General features: G+C 51.4%; 1 protein-coding gene and 1 long non-coding RNA gene across 2 annotated transcripts in view; both read left to right on the top strand.

Annotated features, from left to right (window-relative positions):
- WDR18 (WD repeat domain 18) overlaps positions 1-17,396 on the top strand; it is a 43,020-nt gene extending 25,624 nt beyond the window's left edge. Inside the window, exons 8-10 of the mRNA XM_082206533.1 lie at positions 7,237-7,403; positions 15,888-15,956; positions 16,995-17,396. Of these exons, the coding sequence (XP_082062659.1) occupies positions 7,237-7,403; positions 15,888-15,956; positions 16,995-17,126 (368 nt within the window). The 3' untranslated portion in view covers positions 17,127-17,396. The remainder of the gene's footprint in view (positions 1-7,236; positions 7,404-15,887; positions 15,957-16,994) is intronic.
- Positions 2-5,328, top strand: LOC309523102. The gene is made up of 2 exons (XR_014215250.1): positions 2-3,798; positions 4,400-5,328. It is a non-coding gene; the product is annotated as an uncharacterized lncRNA (long non-coding RNA).
- Positions 17,397-19,341: the final 1,945 nt, after the last annotated feature.

Below are 19,341 nucleotides of genomic sequence, written 5' to 3'. Positions count from 1 at the left end.
TCCTGTGTGCCAATATGCACCTCCGCAAAGGGTTGCAGCGCAGCCCCTGCCTTGCATGCAGAAGGTCCCAGGTTTGAACCCTCTCCTGCATCTCTTAAGCAGAACTCCCACCTGGGGCCCTGGACCGACCTTGCTCCCAAGTAGCACAAGCAGCCCTGAGCGAAGTGGACCAAGATGAGTCTCTGTGTGAGGCAGGTTCCCTACAGTCCGTTCGTTCATTTGTTGTCATTTTTTTAAAAAATTAAGTTTCAACATCTTCAACATATACAATCCAAACACAGTTTCGTTTTTTCTCGACTTCCCACCCCACTTTCCACGGAGTTGTTGCATCTCCCCTTCTGCTGCTCCTTCTCTTCTGCCTATCAAATCACAACCACAATATTATAGTCCAAATCCTTCTGTTGCTCATAGCTCAAATCCTGCTCACAAGTTCATGCTATAATATTTCTTTAAATAGCCAAAAAAGGCATCCATTCTTCCATAAAACACACACCGTTAGAGTCTCTTAATTTTCCTGTTAGTTTTGCCAGTTCTGCATATTTGTTTTGCAGGTTTATCAAACTTTCTTTGGCGAAAAGCTACCAGTGCAGTACGTAAGATCAGATGAAATGCAGAAAAGGCAGGGAATTGCAAGCTCAGTTAAGCAAAGCACAATAGCTTGCATCCAGCTCAAGTTTTACCCAGAGTAAAAAAGGTAAAGGTAGAGGACCCCTGACAGTTAAGTCCAGTTGCAAACGACTCTGGGGTTGTGGTGCTCATCTCGCTTTACTGGCCGAGGGAGCCGGCGTTTGTCCGCAGACAGTTTTTTCCAGGTCATGTGGCCAGCATGACTAAGCCGCTTCTGGCGAAACCAGAGCAGCGCATGGAAACGCCATTTACCTTCCCGCCAGAGCAGTACCTATTTATCTACTTGCACTTTGACATGCTTTCGAACTGTTAGATTGGCAGGAGCTGGGACCGAGCAACAGGAGCTCACCCTGTCATGGGGATTTGAACCACCAACCTTCTGATCGGCAAGCCCAAGAGGCTCAGTGGTTTAGACCACAGCACCACCCGCATCCTCTTCTGCTGTCTAGCTGAATGTTAAGATGCTCTGATTTCAGCTAGTAACCGGGATTCCAGAGGGCTGCAGTGGCCACACTAAAAACTCAAGTTTCTTTCCCCAGCCCTGCCTGGAGATGCTGGAAGTAAAAGTGAGCCACCCTGCTAGTCCTCATGCTTCCAAGCAAATAGCTGAAATCGGAATGGACAACTTTGCCTTATGCCAAATCAGACCCGTGGTCCATCTAGCAGAATCTCTCCTGGAGTTTCAGGATCAGAGTCCCTTTCCTGGGAGGTGCCTTTCCCAGCTCAGATACCCAAAATATTTTGTTTATACCAGGCTGCTGAACTTTCTACTCCAGAGCAGAGTTTTTAGGCATTCTCAGCAAACCGTTATGGGTTCCTTTCTTCTGGAATTCTTCTCCCTGAACAGGAGAAGCGGTGTCCGTGTTGTTATCCGAGCCACCATTTCCTCATATCGAGTCATCTTTACGTAATCTTCATTTTAGCTATTTCTCTTTGTCTAGGGGCAAAACTCTTCTCTTCCCCACCCCCAAGAACACAGCACAATTTGCAAAATCCTCTTAGCCCTGGCTGGTTGTGTGCGTGTGTTTGGCATGTGCCCTGCTTTGTTTTGAAGCGGTGCTCAAAGCCTTGCGCTGGCAAAGAGAAAAGGAGCCATAAAGCCTGCATGGCTGAATCTTAAAAACCTCACGATCTGACTTGAGGATCGTAAATTTCTCAATGTGCTGTGAGCCGCGCTTGGTGCCTGCGCCCTCTTCCTCCTAATCCTGGGTAGAAAAAAGTGCCAGGATATAACAATGCAGCTGGCACGGGGAGTGTTGGTTCGGCGCCGGCCAATGGGGAGGCAGCCCTTGTCCACCCACTCCTTCCTGGAGAGGAGAGGCAAATTATTTTCGCACAAGTTTTATTAGGAAAGGGGATTGGGAGATAAAACTGCCGGGTTTTGCAAGACCTTTTGTGGTGCAGCAACATTTGGAAAATTGGCGTGTGTGGTTAGGATTCCAGGCACCGGCTGATGCCCAGGCGTCAGCCAGTGTGGGCAGGTGGTGGTAATAGTAACAACAACAACAACAACAACAACAACAACAACAACAACAACAACAACTTGTTATTTATACCCTGCCCATCTGGCTGGGTTTCCCCAGCCACTCGTGTGTGTCCTGACTCCAGGGCTGCTGCTCCATGCTGTGGCTGCCTGTCCCCTTGACCCTCTAAGCAAATGTTGTGTGCCAGTGGGTGCCCTCAGGGTCCCAGTTATGGAATCATAGAATTGTAGAGCCGGAAGAAACATAAGAACCTCACAGGATGAGCCCAGTGGCACACAGAGTCCAGCATCCCATCGCCACAGGATTCACAATTAAAGAATCCCTGGCAGGGGACCGTCCAACCTATTTAAGAGGAAGGAGAGCCAAACACCTTCCGTGGAGACCGTTCTGCTGTTGAACAGCTCGAAAACCGGAACACTCACTTAATGCCATCCCTTGGCCTTCTCTTCTCCAGGCTGAACATGCCTGATGCCCCTGAAATCTCCTTACTCTGCCACCCAGGTCTCTCCCTGGGCACAGCAGCAGTGCAGTGGACTAGAGCTCAGAGACGGGACTGGTAGCATCCCCTGCCTGAACCCCTGGAGAGCCACTGCTATCCAGTCTGTGTGTAGACTGATTAAGGGTCTGGAAACAAAGCCTTAGGAGGAGCGCTTGAAGGAGCTGTGAGACGATATGATAACCATCTTCAAATATCTCAAGGGCTGTCCCATGGAAGAGGGAACAAGCTTGTTTTCTCCTGCTCCGGAGGGTAGGACTCAAACCAAAGGCTTCAAGTTACAAGAAAGGAGATTCTGTCTAAACATCAGGAAAAACTTTCTGACAGTAAAAGCTGTTTGACAGTCTCCCTCGGAAGGTGGTGGCGTCTCCTTCCTGGGCGGTTTTTAAGCAGAGTTTGGATAGCCATCTGTCCTGGATCTTTGGCCTGAAATTCCTGCTTGGCAGGGGGTTGGACTAGATGACACTCAGGGTCCCTTCCAACTCTACAGTTCTATGAATACTGAGGTTGAATAGGCCCAACAGCCTGGCTCTTCATAAGGCAGCTTCCTCCGTTGCTTTTCAAACAGCCCATTATTCAGAAACATGAGGACTAGAATCTTCCTTTTAGCGGAAGGGCCCTAGCCCTGCTCTGCATGCTCGAGGTCCCAGGTCCAGTCTCCCGGTAGGACAGGGAATGTCCCAGAACTAGTTTTGAACTGCTCTCCCCTTCGCAACAGGGCAAAGAGCCCTTTTCTCCCTGTCCTTTATATAACGGCGTTGTTCGTCCCTCCCTCCTCCCCTCCAGATGTCTAATTACTTTTCTCCCTTCTCCGAAAAGAATCCTGTCCAGACGCTGGCAACTCTCTCTGCTGTTATCGGTGCCCCGGGGGAGGCATTAACATCCTTTATCTCGGCTGCGCAGAACACTTGATAAGGCGCTGCCGCTGGCAGCTCAGTTCCCGACACGTTCCTCTTTTCTTCTAAACCCTCCCCTTTCAACATCGTCCTCGGAGCTTCCCTCCTCCCCACCCGCTAAACCCTGAGCCAGGGTGCCTGCTCTGCTTCCCAGCGCCGCCTGCCTCTCTTCGCATCTGCTCCATCCCTTCAAAGCTGATCTCTTTTCAGGGCGCAGAAGCCAGTAAATCCTCTGTGCGGTGCAAGCGGCGAGACAGCCCTAATAACGAGGCTTTGGAGCGCCGCTCAAACTCGGGTAATTTAATAACATTCCGTGTCCGGCACTTCCACTGAGCTCCGGGGCGGCGGGAGGAGAGAGAGAGAGGCCATCCTTCGTTTTGTAACGAGCTGCAGCTGGTTTTAAGCATTCGCCAGCTTTAGGAGCGGCACTTGGGTCAATAATGGCTGAGCCGGGAGCTGTGCCACGAGAAATGAGCAAGTGAAATAGTGAAAGTCTCCCGTGAGCGTGCCTGCCGCTTCTCTGCATGAGTCTCTGCTCCCGCCTCACCTTGGCAGGACCCAGTTAATCCCGCCACATAATGGCACGGGTTGCTGCAGGATTCTTAGGTCACGCGAACGTAGTAGTAGTAGTAGTAGTGAAGCAGGGGGCTTCTGTTGCCCCTCTGCATGAGTTGTTGCCCTGGGTTTGCTGCCTTGGGAGTGCAGTAGTGATTTGCACAGGGAACATGGGCAGAGAATGAACCCACACTCCGTTTCCTGTGCGAGGTGCCATTCCACTCCCTAGGAGGCAAGCCCAAAGCAGTGACTCATGCAGAGATTCAACAGGAGTGCCAGAAGCGGACTGGTGAAATATGGGTGAAATATGATTTTCACAACAACCCGTCCTCTCCCCGCAGAGAGAGATTTCCCATCAGCACATGCCTTGTTTCAGATCAGACCCTTCGGCCATCCAGACCACAACCTCCTGAGGGATTCTGTTCCACTGTCGAACAGCTCTTACTATCAGAAAGTTCTTCCTGGTGTTTAGTTGGAATCTCCTTTCTTGTAACTTGAAGCCATGGGTTCGAGTCCTGCCCTCCAGAGCAGGAGAAAACAAGCTGGCTCCCTCTTCCATGTGGCAGCCCTTGAGATATTTGAAAATGGTTCTCCTGTCTTCTCTCAGTCTCCTCTTCTCCAGACGAACCATACCTAACTCCTTCAACTGTTCTTCATAAGGCTTGGTTTCCAGACCCTTCATCATCTTGGTCTCCCTCCTCTGCCCACATTCCAGCTTGTCAACATCCTTCTTAAATTGTGGTGCCCAGAATCAGACACAGTACTCCAGGTGTGGTCTGACCAAGGCAGAAAAGAGTGGTACCATAACTTCCCTTGATGAAGAAGGATTTTCTTTTACCTGCACTGGATCTTCTGGCTTCATTTGATTTCTGCAAGCTATAATGTTATGACAGCAGGAGGAAAGCTGCTCTCTGCTTTCTCCAAGAAATGCGTGATTCGATGCCTTCTCCTCCATCAGTACCAGTGGGCCGCAGGCCAGTCCGAGGCAGAACTTAATATCTTTCTGACACTCAGTTGGGGGAGCCGGTGTGGTTAGAGCATCAGGACTAAGACCTGGGAGAAAGGCCAGGGTTCGAATCCCCCCACTGAGCCATGAAGCTTGCTTGGGTGGCCTTGGAAGCTAGCCTCTCTCAGGCCAACCGACCTCACAGGGCTGTTGCGAAGATAAAATGGGGAGGAGGAGAACCACGCACAGCTCCTTGGAGAAAGGTAGGGCAGAAATGCAATCAATAAATAGAACCAGAGGCTCATCTGAGCTCTTAAGAAGTTATTTATGGACGAATCCTCTTTGACCTGCCTCCCTGCCACCGGGAAATGGATGGGTGTGGCACTCTGTTCTGCCCCAGCGCCTTGCAGATGGGGGGGTGGCGGGGGGCACACTTAATCAAAAGCTCCTGAGAGCTCCAGTTGCGGGCCCTGCGGAGGTCTGACTGGTTTTGCATGCAAACTCTAAAGGCAGAACCAGGTTTGGTGGGGGGGGGGTGGATGCAGAGAAAGCTCACAGGGACACTGCTGGAAATAGATCTGAAGAGTCAAAAGACCAGCCTTGAGCCTTTGGCAGCTGCAAGCAAGGGATTCGAATTTTGTTATTCCGGCTGCTGTTTCCAATGGGTGTTGCTCTCAAATGGGTTGGGAAGGAGGAAGGACTTGCTGGATGCACTGTGTGTATATATACTGAGTAACGCCTGACTTGGTGAGCAATGAGCTGAGGACCCTGTCTGACCCACCCAGCAGGCCAGTCCTGGCCCTGTACTCTTGCTTCCGAAGTCTTCTTCCTCCACTTAGTTTGCCAGGGCGATGGATGCAACAATTTGTGAGTGCAGAGGGGTGAGCTGAGGTTGTGGCGTCGGGAGCCTGACGGCAGCCCGTGTGGGTAAACGCGGTAATTAAAGCGCTCATTAACTCCGCTGAGTGGATGTGTGCGATAGATCATTACCGCGAGACAACTTGCGAGCGCACCGGGGCCTGGGTGATGGATGGCTCGCTCGGCAGAGGACGGAGAGGCCGCGATGCTTGGGGCTGCGCCTGGTCGCCCCCGGGGAGGTCTCCAAACAGTTCCCTCCGGTCGCCTCCAGATGCCTTCCTAGCTAATTGGAGGAGAAGCTTGGAGAGGTGGCGGGGGAGCCGACAGCGAGGAGGAACGCAGACGCACACATGCCTTGGATTCTGTAGAGCAGAACCACCAAAAGATGGTGGAGACGAGATGTGATTCCTCGGGGGTTTTTAAGCAGAGGTTGGATGGCCATCCGTCATGGATGCTTCAGCTGTGATGCTTGCACTGCAAGGGGTTGGACTAGAGGACCCCCAGGGGTCCCTTCCATTATTCCCCCAGGCAGGGCTTAGAAAATACACCCTGCCTGAAGCCCTCGAGAGCTTCCGCCAGCCAGTGTAGACCAGTGGTTCCCAAAGAGAATAGTACTGCCCCCTGGGTGGGGCGAATACCTAAGTGGGGGTTGCTAGGGGGCAGCAGGGGCCCCCTGTAAATGACAGTCAGGCTCTGGAAAGCTGGCATCTCCCTGGATCAAGTTTGTCAGCTTTGCTGAATTAATTGAACAATTTTTAATTGGGCTTTGAGTGAACGGGCAATTAATTGCCGCTGTTTTGAATTTTATCGTGTCATCGTCTCCCTTAGTGCGCTGTGCAAGCCGCTGCTCTGAATAATGCTTTTTGTGGTGCAGAGTAGTGAGCACACGGGGCGAGTTGATGAACCAAGCTGGAAAAGGTTTGGGAACCAGTGTTGCAGACAATCTTGGGCGAAATGAACCCAAAGTCTGGCTTTGTCTAAGGCAGTCTTCCTGCGCCTCTCTTGAATTACCCCTTTAAATCCCTATGAGGACTGGAAACCTTACTGAGCTGTGGGCCTCTGTGTGCAGAAAGGCTGGGACTGACTCCCCATCCGAAAGCCCAAAGAGCTGCTGGCAGTCACAGTCCTGAGATGAATGGCTTGGTGTCCTGACTCAGCATAAGGCTGCTTTTGACTTGTCAAGAACCATGAAGACTAGCCTCTCGCTTCATTTTCAGGGGAGGGTCCACAAGCTCCGTGCACGAGAGGCCTCTTCCAAACTCTCCAATTTCTATAGTTCCGCTGTCAGCCCCTCAAACGGCACCCCACGTGCTTCTCAGCCCTGCCATAAGCCTACCTTGCCGCTAAATCTCTCCCTCCCATTTGCTCCTGCAGGTCCCGTCACCAACGCCTTCATCACCCTGGCTCCAGCCAACATGCTAAACCCGGAGAGCAAGCCCCGCGTCCCCCTGCCCAAGTTCAGCCGCCACCTCTGCACCATGGAGAACGCGGGGAGCCCTGCCAGCGAGGGGATGGTGCTGTGCCTGGGAATGCATCGGAAGGTAGGGGGGTCTTCGGCTGCTTCCCCAGCCAACATGGACCAAGTGACCACCAAGCTAGAAATCCCCCTTCGCTCTTGCGGATGGTGGGCAAAAGGATGGCAGAATGCTTAACGCCCCAGGTCCACTGGTATAAAGGTCTCACTAAGACCAATAGATTTGAGGCTATTTCTGGAGGGTTCAATCCCCAGTTGGAAAGGCACAGTTGCAGAATTGTGGAGTTGGAAGGGACCCAAAGGGTCGTCTAGTCCAATCCTCTGCGCTGCACGGGTCAAAGTTAAGAATAAGGCCTTTTGGCTGCCCAGGTGGAGAATAGAGAGCGGGACGTGTCTGAACTAGAAGAATGTACGAAGGGGGGGAAATGAAACAAAAAGAAGGTTCATTGCTCTTCCACTCTCACAGCTCAATCTTCAGAGACGGCGATTGCCCATGATTCTTGGCTAGAGATGCTCGCGGGAGATCTTGCAGGAACTCAGACAGTCCTGGGAGATCTCGCAAGCCCATGCCAGAACTGGCACGTGGAGAGGGCCTTGTCCCCCACCCCCAGCAAGGCAGGGGGCTTAAAAGGACTTCTGTCTTGCTTGCATTTAATAATAATAGTAATAGTAATAATAGTAGTAATGATGATGATGATGATGATAATAATAATAATAATAATAATAATAATAATAATAATAATAATAATAATAATAATAATATGCAGGCCATCTGGCTGGGTTGCCCCAGCCACTCTCAGTGGCTTCCAACACATATAAAAACATTAAAAACATAAAAAACGTCCACATATAGGGTTGCCTTCAGATGTCTTCTAAAAGTTGTATACAGTGGTACCTTGGGTTACAGACGCTTCAGGTTACAGACTCCGCTAACCCAGAAATAGCACCTCGGGTTAAGAACTTTGCTTCAGGGTGAGAGGCCCCATTAGCTAAAGTGGTACCTCAGGTTAAGAACAGTTTCAGGTTAAGAACGGACCTCCAGAACGAATTAAGTTCTTAACCCAGCTGTCTCCTTGACAGCTGCTGGGAGGTCGTTCCACAGGGCAGGCGCCACCACTGAGAAGGCCCTCTGCCTGGTTCCCTCGCAGGGAGGGAAGCACCCTCAGAGCTGGACCTCTGTGTCTGGGCTGAACGATGGGGGTCTACAGGGCTGAGTTTGTCTTTCTCTTGCAGTTTGTAATTGCTTTCTCTGATTACACAGCAGACCAAATAAAGACATGTTTTATAGCAGGAGAGGGGGAGAGAGAAGGGACGGAAGTGGGACCCAGGCGTGGTGGGCGAAGGGAACACACCTCTGAGCTCTGCATGCCTGTGTGCCAAGCCTCCTTCCGATGCAAGCAGGAGCAGGTGGCTGTTCCCTGCTGGAAGAGGCGATGCAGATCCGAGAGAGGCAGGGCTGAATGTTCTGGTACAATTATCCCTCAGGGAAAGGAGCAGGTTGGCAGGAGAGAGAGAGGGAGTGCATTATAATCCTCTTGTTGGGCACTGAGGCAGTAATAAGCTGGAACGTCTCCACCGCACCTTGGCATCTCGGCATAAATTAACTTCCAGTGTTGGGGAGGCCAGGAAGATCCCGGCCAGCTCAGCCTCCTGTCCCCACAGTGGCCAAACAGTTGCGCCAAAGGGAAGCCCACCAGCAAGAGCCGAGCAGAAGAGCTTTCTTCCTTCCTGTCGTTTCCAGCACCTGAGATTCAGAAGCAATGCTGCCCTCTGACCGCGGAGGCTGAGCATAACCATCCCGCCTCATGCCCCTTCATAGCCCATTCCTCCACCATGCATTTGTCCAATTCACTTTTGAGCCATCTGGGTTGCTGGCCATCACCACTTCCTGTGGGAAGGAGTTCCGCAGTTTTACGAAGGGTTTTGTTTTATCTGTCTTGAATCTTCCAACCGGGCCTTCCTTGTGTCAGCAGCTTAGATCTGAAGTGCCTCAAGGACTGCCCGATTCCTTCTGCCCTGCCTTGGTCAAAGAGACCTTCTGGTGTGGCACTCTTGTTGCGGTCAGACAGCTGGTCTCTCAGCATCCCTCCTTCCCTCTTTGAGACTTGGGCTTCACAAGAGCTGGGCCTCTGCTCCGATCCAGGAGGTTCTCCTTTCTGCCTGGGACTCTTCTCTTGGGTTCATGCAGGTGGCTTTGAGTGGAGACCAGGTGACTTCAGGGACACTAGAGGTGGACAGGGGGCAGGGAGACGGTCCCTCTACCCGCTGGCGAGCTTTCCGGGGACACCTGGCTGCCTGACTGCAGGGAAACGGGAGGTGGCTTTGCTCTCATGTCCCCCACAATGCCATAAAATCTCAGCCTCCCCACTCAAACCTGCCAACACCCCTTTGCCAGGAATGCATTTCGTTTTCCCAGCAAGGGCTTGCGTCCGATGCCCCTCTCGCAGCCGCTCCAAGGAGAGGGAGAACGAGGGAAGCCGGCGTTTCATCCGCCTTGCCTGTTAACCATCGCTCACTGCGGAGGCATTTTCTCCTCTCCTGCCTGTCTCCTCTCCCCCCAAAACACAAAGGGTGCTTTGATGTGTTATCTCTCCTGCCTGTCATTTTTTCCTCTCCACCCGCGAGACTGATGGGGCCGTCTTCTTTGATGGATTAGCTCCTTGCAAAGGGAGGCCTCGTGCCCGCTCCTCTCCCCTGGCACCACACTGCTTGTCCTTTTCTTCTTCTGAGTTTCCTTGAGCTGCGGCGGGCAAAGTGTCCGGCCGCCCACCCCAAGCCTCTCGCCAGGTATCTCATCTAGCGTTCTTGTAACAGATTCCCAGGAGCGTCCACTGTCAGCCCTGCTCCTTTCCTCTGCAACGTTGACAGCGGCCCCAAACCTCCAAGGTGCCGATGTCTCTTGTTCACACAGCAAGAGGAAAGATGTTTCCGAACCAGGAAAGGGGGTTGTTCAGGTTGGAATGGTTTGGGAAACTTCAGCTCCCCCTCATCTTGGGGAGTCCGGCAGAATCCTGACAGCAGAACAAGATTCTAGCCCTCATGACTGCTTGGGGGAGGGTGGGAGACTGAAAACTTGTGAGAACACATCAGAAGAGTCCTGCAGGGCAAGACCAGTCAGGGCTCATCTAGTCCAGCTTCCTGTTTCTCACAGTGGCCAACCAGCAGTGTTTGAAATTAGTCTGGCTCCAGGTGCATTTTGCACCTGGCTATCGGCCACTTGCAACCAAGTGAAAATTCCTGGGTGCCAGGATGTCGCCTGACATAACCACCTGGATGTGCCTGCCTGGGCATCCTTGGACCTGGCCTGTTTTCACACACTAATACGCCATCCTGTAGAATTCTGCCTGTTGTATTTTATCTGCACAATCAGGATGAATTTCAGCAGCCAAAATGCTTTTTCAGTGCAGCCTGAGCAAGAGCAGTGAGCAACGTTACAGTGAATTGTTGTCACTTGTCTTGGCTTCCCCCACTGCCCTGCTGAGAGTTGTGAATGCCTATGTTATGAATGGTCTGTGTCACTAGGAAGAAAAAGAGGTCGGAATGGGCTGAGACATATGTAGACTGTCCCTGGATCAAGTGACTTTTCTTCTTTGCTTTCTCAAAGCTCTTAACCCAGCCAGGGGCGTAGGAAGGGGTGTGTGGTGGGGGGTGTGATCCCAGAGGCAGGTGACAAAATCCCCCCTGGGTGGATTGCCCCACCGCACCGCGATGGGCCCCCCGCCGAAGGATCACGCCTCCCCCGGGTGCACGATAGGCGCACCGCTCCAGGTGCCGGAATGGCTAGCTCCACCACAGAACCCAAGGTTGTCCCCTGAACTAGCCAGATGTTTAACTGAGAATCAATCAGAGTCAGTCCCTCATTTGGAAAATAAGACTTAAGAACTGTCTTGCCCCCAAATGGCATCTAGAGGCTCTGTTTTGGCAACTGCAACCTTGGTTTAAGGAGTCGTTTAGTGCCTGGCTTGTGTATCTGACTTTCTAACCCTGCAGACCATATCCTCCTCCTGGGAAGAGGACCTGAGTGTGATAGTGGAGGGAGAACAGAGCCATTGTAGCTAGTAGGGTCAATTTTGGTCAGTTCTCTTTTCAGAGCCATCTGTAAGAACCCATGAAGGGGGCAAAGGAGAGCCCTTAATTCCAGCCGACCAGGTGCTTATGGGAAACCAGAAAGCAGGACACAAGCTGCTGGAGTCCAGAAGCATCACTGCTTCTGTTCGTGGGGCTAACCGCTTCTGATGCAGAGTTTTTTGAGACGTTGGTTGCATTCTGAAAAGCCATTGGCATCAGTTGTGCAGAGCCATCTCTCTTGTCGCTTCTGAATTGAGGGTTCTTTCGCTCGTTTTTGAGGCTGTGCTTTTGTCCCCGGTTTGTTTTAAAACATAGCTGCTTTTTTTTAAATACCACCCTCTGACGGAAACATTTTCCAGGGCGGTTTTACCACAGACCGTAAAACAGCAATAAGAAAAGCAGCACAGTTCAGTAAAAAGCAGAAGCCAGCGTTGACAGAAAACAAATAAATCAGAGGTTGAAAACCTGGGAAAATGAGAAACGTTATCTGCTTGGCATCAGAAAGACACGAAGGCAGGGGAGTTTTAAACGGATGATGTTTTGTTGTGTTTTTAATATTTTGTTGAGAGCCGCTCAGAGTGGTTGGGGCAACCCAGCCAGATGGGTGGGGTATAATTAATGAAATCACTATTACCATTTGGTGTCAGACCAGGAGAGAGAGAGAGAGAGAGAGAGAGATCATTTCCCCCACAAGTAGGGGGAGCAGCTGAAAAGACCCTCCCATGTTTGCCACCCACTTCGTCCAAGGCAGCCTGGGCAGGCGGACTTAAGAAAGGACTCCACATTCTATGGATTCCATTTGTATTTTTTGAAGTGCCTATCTTGTTGCAGTATGGAAAGCTTTAATGAAAATCTCAAGACAACATGGGCAGGTGTCTGGGGCAAGTGGGGGGGGGGAGTGACTGATAGCCACATCATCTTGAGGTCTGGGGGACTTCAGATTTCCAGGGCCTGAAATTGCCTACCCCCAGGCCACAGGAGGATCTTTCACTAGGCTTCCCATTGGGTCATCTGTTCGGCCGCTGTGAGAACAGGCTGCTGAAGCAAACTTTGTGAGGAATGGTTGAAGGAGTAGGTATGTTTAGTCTGGAAAAGAGGAGACAGAGGAGATATGAGAGCCAGCTTCACATATCTAAAGGACTGGCACATGGAAGAGCTGTTCAGCAGGGGAAGGGTCTCCCTCGGGAGATGGTGGACTCTCCTTCCTTGGAGGTTTTTAAGCAGAGGTTGGATGGTCATCTGTCATGGACGCTTGAGCAGAGATTCCTGCATTGCAGGGGGTTGGGCTGGATGACCCTCACGGTCCCTTACAACTCTACAACTCTATGATTCTGTGACTAGATGGGCCACTGGCCTGACCTTTATGATGTCCTTGAAGGTGATGAAGGACCTAGAGGGGCAGAGAGAGAGAAGCAAGAGTTTCTGTAACCTTTGAAAAAGGACGCTGCTCCCTTGCTATAAAATAAAATAGAGAGATTGCTGTGAAGGTCCTCTCGCTGTGTGTTTTGTGTGCGTTGAGAGAGGGAGAGAAACCCCAATAACATAATGTCTTCCTTTTGCAGACAGTAATAATCTAGAGATGATAGGGGGGAGGCTGGAATGAGAGTGCCAGAGCCGGGCTCTGCGGATCCCCTCCGTCCTGCACGCAGGATAAAGATCTCCTCTATCTCCCATTATCGGCTGCGTGTCTGCTCCGAAATTAGAACAGAGAGTCTCGGGCTGCGTGTCTGGAGTTCACGATGAGCTGCTGCTGAGGCTCGAGGTGGTGGGGGGAGGTTTTCCCTTTCCCACTTTGACAGGAGGCAGGTTTTCAGGCACTTCTGCAAGGTGGCAGAGCGGCAGAGCAGCTGCCTTGCACACTGAAGGTCCCAAGTTCGCATCTCCAGAGAGGGCTGAGCTAGACAGCTTGATGGTTTAGCTCCGTATAAGGCACCTTCCTAGTTAGATCAGCTCTTTGCTTGGAATCATGAGGACCAGAATCTTGCATTATTTGGAAGGAAAGGACCACAGCTCTCTGACAGACCACCTGCTTGGCCTTCAGAAGGTCCCTGGTCCAGCTCCCCAGTAATGTCATGGCCAGGTGGGGCCTGAAACCTTGGCGAGCCACTGCCAGTCTGTGTGGACAATACTGAGGTTGTTGAGGTGTGGTCAGGAAAGGAGCCCTGTGTGGTCAGGCCAGGTAGTGAAAGGCCTCGCGTAGCTAGTAATTTCTTCTGGCTTTGTTGCTTGGGGAGATTCCTGTGAGCCAGAGGGCGACGCTCCTTGGTCCCTGCACCCAGGGGTCCCTGTCCCCAATTCCGACGCTTCTCTTTCAGCGTGCAGCAGCGCAGAGACCCAAAATGGCTCAGAGTGCTGAGCTTTGGCATGCCAAATGGCAAAGCTGCCTCGAACCGCAAAGGTGTCTGGGACTGGTTGGAGGCAGAGGAATGAGGGGGTCTCAACTGGGGGAACCCCAAGGAAGGAAGGCTCAGAGCCCAGGGAGTGGTGGTGGGACAAGAGTGAGTGGTCAGAGGCAGTAGCCTGGGGGGGGGGAGGTGTCAGAAACTGGAGCGGTAACAGGGCTTAGTGAGCAGGGAGAGTCTGTGGCAGAGGGAAGTCCAGGCAGAAACTGAAGCAGGAGACGAGGGAGGCCAGGAGGCAGAGGGGAAGTCTGGCTGGTAAAGAGTCACAGATGTCTCCCCCTCATGCTGCAAAAAGCTCATCTCCCTGCTGGTCTCCCAGAACCAGGAGAGGCATGAAAAGGGCAGAGGAGAGATTGGCTGCATGCAAGCCCAGTCTCCGATTGCTTGGGGAAAACCCTGGAGAGGAGGGGACTTAGGCAGCTGTGGGGAGGCAGGGACTTTCAATCTCAGCAACTGCTTCATGGGGGCAAGACCTACCAGAGATGATTTGCTGCGCTCATTGGGCCTGGCGCTCCCGTGCAGATCCTGGTTTTGCTAATAAAGACTTGACTGCAAGTCACTCGGTGTGGTTTACTGCTGCTCTCTCCTGTCGAAAGGCATGTTCAAACCTTGCTCCCTCCAGCGGCCTGCCTTGTCACTCCTCTCTCACGGCCGGCCAGCTGATCATATCAGTCCTCTCTCTCTCTGATGGATGCCTTCTCAAAAAAAAAAGCCTCTCAAGCAATCGTTTTGTCCCCTGTTATCACTGTTGGTGCGGTATGATCCTCTTCCTTTAAAAGAATTCCAAGGCTGGCAGAACTTCTCCAGATCTCTTTGTGAGAGATTATCCCTTTAGCTTCTTCCTTAGCTGCGGAAACTCTTTATCAGGGAGCACTTGAAATTCTTTGGCTTCCCTCCCCGCCATTATGCTTGAATATAGCTTTTGCTCCTAGGGTGTGGCTCTTAAGCCGACAGCTTGCCTATGGCATCAGCTCCACCGAAGCAGAAACCTGGGACACACCTCAGTCCTAGGCTCAATCCCCAGCATCTCCCTGGAGGGCTGCTGCCAGCCCATGCTGGGAATATTGAGCTAGGTGGCCCCAACAGTCTGACTCGTATGTATTTAAAATAGCTGTGTAGGAACCATGAGGGCTATATGCTTAGTTTTGTGTAAAGCAGTTTCTTGTATCCTCTGGGTGGGGGTTAAGGATTTTTTTATTTCATGCTGTAGTGTGTGTGTGTGTGTGTGTGTGTGTGTGTGTGTGTGTGTGTTTGATATAGCAAAAAGAACATAACAACAGATAAAAAATTAAACATGGAAAACAAAGCTATAGAACGGGTACAGTTGCACATTGGTTGAAATAACAGAAGTCTATGAGTATAGTCATACCTCGGGTTACAGACGCTTCAGGTTGTGTGTTTTTGGGTTGCGCACCACGCCGAACTCAGAAGTACTGGTTACTTCTGGGTTTTGCCACATGCGCAGAAGTGTGAATGGCAGCCTGCGCGTGCGCAGACACGGCACTGCGGGTTGCAAATGCTGCTGGTTGCAAACGTGCCTCCCACACGGATCACGTTCGCAACCCAAGCGTCCACTGTATAGGATATAGGCATTACCTGGTTATCAAGTCTAGTGGGGGCAGCCTGGGTAGCTCTGTTGGTTGGAGCCTGGTGCTGACAAGGCCAGGGTTTCAGGTTCAATCCCTGCAAGGGACAGCTGCAAATTCCTGCCTTGAGGGGGTGGGACTAGATGATTCTCAGGGTCCTTTCCAACTCTGCAATTCCATGCCAGATTTGCCAGGCTTGTAGCAAGGGTCTCGAAAATGATGGTCCTTCTCTCTGTGTATGTAATAAAGGAAAGCCAAATCATACAAAAAGTGCATGGGAGTTCTGGTCAAAATCTCAAATTACGCACAATTTCCTCCCATTGCCCAGTGCCCTATGTATGATTTGTCAGCTGTTTCCAATTGGGTTGCAATTACTGTTTGAGCTGCTCAGACCATCTATAAGACTGGTTCTTTTGACAATATGTCTACACAATGGCATTTTCAAAAATATCCTTGGCTCGTATATTGAGCCCTCTGTTCTTCTGTCTCCCACAGGGATCCGGAGAAAGCAACCTGGAGAAAAAAGAGCGTCTGTACTCGCAGATGTGTGCGACAAGAGAAAAGGTGAGGCTCTCTATCCCTGCAACAGGCAAATTTTGAGTTTTGAGAGGCTTGATCTTGATACATTGCAGACTTTATTTTTTCTTGACCAAATCAGATTTATTGCTAGTTAAGTCAGCCATCGTGCCATTCGCATACACAGACAATAAAAACAAGGAAGGTGTATAAGGCGCACTAAAATACCATTAGCATTTTGCTTTGCAGTAAAGTTTTGGCATTTTTTTTTAACAGCAGGCCAGTGATTCCTACACTGTGCACTGCGGCAGGTAATCCTTCACTTTGCTCCCCTTGAAAAGCTGAAATTGAAAAATAAAAACCTTGAGAAATAAAAGCCTAATGCCAGGCGGCAAGACGTGCTTTTTGAAAAAAGAACAGTGAAAAATCAGATTGAGCCTCTGGTGGAAGCAGTGAGGGGAACCATTGAATCTTAAGAGTTGGAAGGGACCCCTGAGGTTCATCTAGCCCAACCCCCAGCTAAAGTGTCCTTGACAGATGGCCACCCAACCTCTCCTTTAAACCTCCAAGGAAGGAGAGGCCACAACCTCCCGAGGGAGACGGTTCCACTGTCAAACTGGTTGTGTCGACCCCAAAGCAACTCTCCAAAGCGACTTCATCTCTCTCATCTTAAAAACGGGGAGGGGGAAAAAGGGTCAGGCAAGCCTCTGGCAGGGGAAGAGAGTCACCACTTCCATATTGGATGCAGCTGTCTTAAGGGTTTGCATGGGCAAAAGCTGTGTTGGCAGAAGCTCATGGAATTGCAATGCCCTCTGGATGAATGTGGGTTTCGCCATCCCAGGATGGAGTGCCTCTTCTGAATAGAACCCTCAAATTCTGCCTGGTGGGAGACAGGTTTTCTCCACCTTTTACCAGGGATGGAGGTCACTGTGGCCCTCACGCCACCCGCCTTCTTTGCCACTGAGTTCAGGGTCCCAGGACGGGCAAAGGCAGCGCCCTGAGCCAATACTCTGATCCTTCCTCTGCTTCTCCTCCCGCCCTGGTTCCACTCCCCATTTAGTTTTCAACCCCCTTTTTCCCTTGCAGAACTTGATGGGCGACCAGGAGCAGCTGAAGATCCAAGTGACTCAGCTGGAGGAAGAAGTGGGCACCTTGCGCAAGATCAACAAAGGCCTCTTCGACTTCTCCAGCCGCCTCATCATGAAGCAGGGAAAATAGCGGGGCGGGGGGGACGGGACCTGCTCCTCCGAGCCCAGCCTGGGGGCAGCAGAGTGCTGCCCCCCTTGGGACAAGAACCTGGCAGCAGCCACACACAGCGCCTGGATTGCCAAAACTTCTTCCCTGGTCAGAGGGGCAGGAACGATGTTCATACCCTTGCCCGCTGGCAGGACCAGACTTCACACATCCAGAAATGGCGGGGGGGGGGGGCAGAGATGGTGTAAGTCAGGATGGTTCCAACAGGACGTTGCAAAAAGACATGGCCGTTCCCCCTTCCTCAAACAAACCAACGGGCCCTTTCTGCATCCTCTCGTTTTGCAAAGGATTCTGGGCTGCGCCATACGACCTGTTGCTGCTCCACCGCTGCCTTTGCCGCCAGGGATTGATGATCAGTAGTACGCCTACTTCCTTTGGGGGGGCATGCAGGTGGCTTTTGGGGGTTCACCAGCCATTCTGGCATTCCGCAGGCAGATCTCCTGGCCACTGTCAGTCCAGGAGGAGAACGGCCCAAAGCCGTTGTCAGCAAAGAGGCCTCAATTCCTTTTAACACTGTGTTTTTGAGAGCGACAGAGAGGCCCCCCTTGGAAGTGGGGGAGAGGAGAGAGTCTTGTGTTTCATCGTTCCGCAGGCTGCAGAAATGAGGCATTGGATTCTGGGCTGGGTAAACCTCTCCGGGTGAGTTGTGCTTCTCAACGGTTCTCTCCCCTCATTAAAAACATGCACAAATCTCCCAAGCGCTCCCTGCTTTATGAAAGCTAGCCATTCAGGGGTTATGCACCCCCCATGCCATTTTTACATGCAAGGAGAGATTTATTTATTTACATTCTATTGAGCCTGCGCAAATTAGACCTTCCTGCCATTGAACTGAACCACTAGAATTCACGCAGCTCCGTCATGCACGGTGCGCCAGATCGTATCCTTAACCCTCCTCTTGTTGGTCAGGACACGCAGCTCTGTATCCCAAGCTGCTTTTTTTGTACTCTGGTGAATCTGCTTCTCCTTCCTGTCCTCTCTCTTCCCCTACAACCCTTGTCTTTCTTAATTTTACTTCCTTTAAAAGAAATAACTCTGATTCCATGTCAGAACAAATCCTTTTCCTTTTATTTCTTGTTTTTTGTACTTTTTTAAAATAAAGGGCTGTTTACCGAAATTGCATTTTGGTGGAGTGTTTAGACAGAAAGCGATTTAAGAGGCAACAGGATTGAAGCATATAAAATTACGCATGGAGAAAGTTGACTAGGCAAAGGGTTTTGCCTCCCCCCCCAACACTAGAACTCGAGGACATTCAAAGAAACCGAATTCTGAAGACTCCCCTTGCCCTTAGTCATCACAGCTAAATGGAACCTCCAAATTCAGGGGCAGCCTACCCCTGAATGCATCTGTTGCCCTGATACCCTGCCCATGGCCAACAGCAGGACCCAACTGGCCTTTGGAGGCATTTGCTTCCTCCTTCGGCAGAGGGCAAACAGCCATGGTTGGTGGCCGTTGGCACTTCTCTGCAAAGAGGATTCCCCGCTTGCCTCTGGGTCTTTGCAGGGGGCGCATCGCTCAGTACACAGAATCCTAGAATTGTAGTTTGAAAGGGGCCCCAGCAGTCTCATCGGCGATGCAGGAATCTCAGCTGCGGCATCCATGACAGAGGGCCACCCAACCTCTGCTTAGAAACCTCCAAGGAAGATGTGGCTTCGCAAGCTGATCTGCGGATCTCGGGTGTTGCTTTCCCTACTGCACAACGGGAGCTGCTTGTGCACGTCCCATTTGATCTCGTCTCTCGGCCCCTGGAGCTGATTGCTCTCATCCTGGCTTCCTGGAGGGGCCTTTGCTTCTCTGAGCGCAGGGTGGGACCAGCAGCTTCCTCCTCGAGCAGATAGGCGCCTTGGGATGCAGAGATCACTTTCTGGTTGTCGTTCCTCCCTGAAGACCCCGTTGTTTCTGCAGCAGTGCCAGGCAGAAGCTGCCATTTTTATATCCGGCTGTTCAGCCTCTAAGCCAGCTGTTCCTGGACTTTTCTCCAGGTGGCCGCCATCCCCCTTGGTTCCATAAACTCATCCCCAGTGCCCCCTGCCCTGGAAAATGCGACTGCAGTTTGCATGGCACACTAAGAGAACAGCGCAATGAAATTCAAAGTGTCGGCGATTAATGGCACACGTAATACAAAACCTAGTTAAAACTAATTCTACGGAATGGGTGAAATTGATTCAGTGGTGGCCCAGTA

Source organism: Podarcis vaucheri (assembly GCF_965113315.1).
Source record: "Podarcis vaucheri genome assembly, chromosome: 18".
Lineage (NCBI taxonomy): Eukaryota > Metazoa > Chordata > Lepidosauria > Squamata > Lacertidae > Podarcis > Podarcis vaucheri.
This window is presented reverse-complemented; position numbering and strand designations above follow the sequence as displayed.